The sequence below is a fragment of the Pygoscelis adeliae genome, unplaced genomic scaffold, assembly GCF_000699105.1.
Source record: "Pygoscelis adeliae isolate BGI_AS28 unplaced genomic scaffold, ASM69910v1 Scaffold340, whole genome shotgun sequence".
Classification (NCBI taxonomy): Eukaryota; Metazoa; Chordata; class Aves; order Sphenisciformes; family Spheniscidae; genus Pygoscelis; species Pygoscelis adeliae.
In genome coordinates, this window is record NW_008823883.1 from 26,712 (window position 1) to 30,430 (window position 3,719).

General features: G+C 49.7%; 1 protein-coding gene across 1 annotated transcript in view; it reads right to left on the bottom strand.

Annotated features, from left to right (window-relative positions):
- Positions 1-3,719, bottom strand: part of LOC103925969 (ubiquitin carboxyl-terminal hydrolase CYLD-like) — a 12,470-nt gene that overhangs the window by 7,702 nt on the left and 1,049 nt on the right. The window contains exons 3-6 of the mRNA XM_009334781.1: positions 3,602-3,671; positions 2,537-2,757; positions 1,942-2,095; positions 410-548 (exon numbers count right to left, since the gene is read on the bottom strand). Coding sequence (XP_009333056.1) covers positions 410-548; positions 1,942-2,095; positions 2,537-2,757; positions 3,602-3,671 — 584 coding nt within the window. The remainder of the gene's footprint in view (positions 1-409; positions 549-1,941; positions 2,096-2,536; positions 2,758-3,601; positions 3,672-3,719) is intronic.

Consider the following 3,719-nt stretch of genomic DNA (forward strand, 5'->3'; position numbering starts at 1 on the left):
CTGGGGGGGGGCGGGCACCACTGAGTCTTTTCGTCTCCAAACAGTGCTGCACAGTGAAGCTGGGACCTCCTGGGCAGTTTCTTTGAAATGTTTCCAGCCATTACCTCCAGTGACAGAGTCGGCACGGTCCAAGTCCAGAGAGCTACGATCTCTCACCGCCCTGCATGTCAGACACACGGGTACCTCAGGTACTCACGAGGGGGACTTCAGGGCCTGAGAACCTACCAGATTAGGAAGGAGATCAAAAAGCAGCAAGCGTCAAGGCTGCATCTCCACACAGTTATATTCTGCTCTATACTGGGTAAATTTCCAGCTGCTTTGGAAGTCAGGGAAGTGCTGCGGTTTAGGACTTTGCCCAATTGAAAGAGTACTCATTTAATGAAATGGCACCACCCAAGCAGGTCCTTACCTGAAGAGAGCTGCGTCCATATAGCAGGAATTACAGTGGCCTTGAATCCCCTTCATCCGCCCTCGCAGGACACGCACCGCTGCCTCGTTCCTGAGGGGAGGAAAACTGTCTGGAGCCTGTGGAAGAACGTCCTGCCCTCCTGCAAGAGAAGCAACAGAAGCAACTCCCTTTAGCTTCACACCTCGTCCGGGTCAGCTCTGCCCTTCCCCGATGCCCCAGGGGTCTGCTCCGCTCAGAAGTCAGCGCCACGCTCTTCTGCGCTGCTCCTGCTGGGACTCAACCGTGCTGGGATGAAGACTCATCTCTTTAGTAATTCATCTACTGGAAACGGAGACAAAACCAAACCATCTCTTCTTCACCAGAGACATGCCCTAGCAATCCATACCGCCTCTGCCATCGTTATGCCAACTATAACAAAGACAAAAAGAGCTTACAAATGAGCTGGTGCTGTGTTATATGCAAGCTTGGGATCTCTCTGTTGAAAGACCTGCGACCCCAGTAGCAAGGGGACAAGCAGCCAACTGTGCTTTAATAGCCTCATCCCGCTGGCCTGTCGTCTCCTTAAGCTTCAAAGGTGGCTTTCTCAATCCCGTCTTTTCCGGTTTCTTCAGCATTCTCCCCTTGTAATTCAATCCCCTCTCTTCAGCATGTCCTTAAGACATTCTCCCTTGTCCCTGCTCCCAGTTTTTGGGCAGTCCCTACAGGAATCCTGTCTTCTCATTTACAATGATCTCATTTACAGTTTCTAAATGGCTAGTTGACACTGTCTTCTCTCCCCTGGAGGAATTCCTTCCCGTTCAAATGAAAATACTGACCTGTTCTTCTCCGCATCTTCTCGTGAATGTCTTATTGTCACAGGAAGCTCTACATTAAAATTGATTTAATGCTCTCTCCCTTTCCAAGCTCCTTCTTATTTCTCAGTCCCCAGGTGCAACACGGTTATCACCTGACATCCTGGCCATGGGCCTGAGTTACCCCCTCCGATTCTCCACAGCCACGTGCTTGGTCTACGTTCGCGTAACATTTAAGATACGGTAGCTAGGCCAGGCCCTATCGCTAAAACACTTGTCCACATTCAAATCTCAATTACGCAAGACCTTTTCTTCTGCCCTGAAAACCACAGGCAGAAGAGCCCTGCCTTGCTTGCAGCATTCACAATGCCTTGCAAAGACTGTCGCTCTGGACTTCTATCCTCTGTTACCCCCCAACATTTCCTGCCAGCTTCCCCTTCTCCAACACATCCATGCCACCGAGGGCCTCATTTTTAGAGCCACCCACAATACGTTGCCCTACGTTCAATGCCCTAGTCTACGTTATCCCTGTATTAAATTATTTACCATCTCTCACACTTGTGGGGCATTCCCTATAAATATCACCGTGGCAACCTCAGCATCCTTAAAACTGACATCTTTTGGAACACTCAAAGAAAGTGAAGAATATTAAACCACTGATTAAGACACCGTGCATGAGGCTTCTCTGAAGCGTGCCTTGTCCCAGCACGGCACTGTCTCCCCTCTCCCCAGAGAACTTACTATAATCCACGAGGCTCAGGTCACTGTTGCGCGAACACTGGAAGCGAACGTCGGGCTGGCAGGACTGCAGCTTCACGAAGAGGCCGCGCTTCGGAGCGCAGTGGAAGTAGTATTTACCCAGCCATTCGCCAGCAGTGACCCCCTTATCTTCATCCTGGGAAAAGAGCGTTGAGGAGTAACATGAGAGCAGGCTTTCCACGAACGAGGTGCAATCCCCCATATGGCCATTTAACGTCGTAAGTGCTGCGTACAAGTTTGGTCCTGTTTTGCTGGCTGTTTTCATTTATTCTGGTTAGGTTTTGAACCTATTGATGCTGCTTGTAAGATTCATGATTATTCCATCCCACGTTCCAGTAACATTGCTCTTGAAGAAAGCAAACCACTACAAACCTTGTAATCATGCCGCAGGCTCTCCTCCCCAGCCTAAGGGAGGGCACAATTGTTTGCTTGCCCTCACAGTTCACACTCTGACACGTCAGGTCAGGTCAAGCTGTGAGACAGGCAGCCAGAAGCTGAAGGTCTTCAAAGAGAAGAGCGACCAAGACCTGCCCGTTCTGATATACAATCTCACAGGAAGAAATATTTTGCTCCTTACCAGTTCAACTCCTGCCATTTTGTGCTTAATTTGGGGCAGGTAGCCCAACCAGCGGATGATTCCCGAAACCTGGTTTCCCTTGTCCAAGGTGATCTGGACCATGGAGTTCACCTCCAGGGATGAATTCCCACTTTCACACTCCTCACCGCTCTCGCTTATCTCTCGTTTCATTTGGCTTGGGTGTCCCAAGCCCACGTCGGACTCGAACGGTGAAAATAAACCTAGTGGGCAATACAAAGTGTCAGGGGAGGTAGGAAGTCAACACCTAATGACAGACACCTCTGGATCTCACCTAATGCCAGGTCTAATTTGAAATTATAGACCACGTGGGCAAGCATCAAGCTGAGCACCAGGGACATAAGGTGTAATTCTCGGGACGTATATCAGGGATATGGCCAAGCTGGTCTAACAGGCTGAGAGGGGATGATCCTGCTCCTTGTTTCCCTGCTCAAGGCTGCACGCTCCAGCCTCTCGCTGGCCTGGGAGCTAATCCAGCCCTTCACAGAGCCATTTCAGACTACCGAAAAGGCAGCAGGGGGGTTATTTCCAAATTATTTTTCTGCCTTTAGTGAGATGAATGAACTCAGCGAAGAGTCTAATGACAGCTCCCCTCGGGCTGGCCGTGACAGCTGCACGGTGTCTTTTGACGGCAACAGAGAGATTCCACTCATTTCTTGTCTCGTCCAACGACTCACACCATCGCTGCTGGCATCTGTGCCTTTCCGAGTTTGTCTGGCATCAGGATAAGGCTCCTGCTCCACCTTCTACAGCTAAATTAAAGACTCTTTAACCAGTGGTGCCTTCTCCCCTAGGAAATACTTCTGCACTGCAATCAGACTCTCTCTTCTTCTTCCTGATAAATGGGGAGACTCAGCTTTAGCTGCCTAGTGCAGAGAACCAGAACTCGCGGCTTTTCTATGGACCTTCTCTGCCTCCTGAATGACTTAGGCTGGGACTAGCCGAAGCTTTTGTTGGACTTTCGGCTCATCGGTACCCTGCAGAGAAGAAATAAATGCTAAATCCCCAGGAACGTACACAGGGCAGACACACCTGATGATAACCTACTTTGCAAGCTTTCCTTCACAACAGAGTCCATAGGGATTTCTCTGAAAATGTCAGTTGTTCCTTCTTCTTCCTGAAAGGAGAGAAAATTCTGTCATCTGAATGCTTTATCAGACATAGG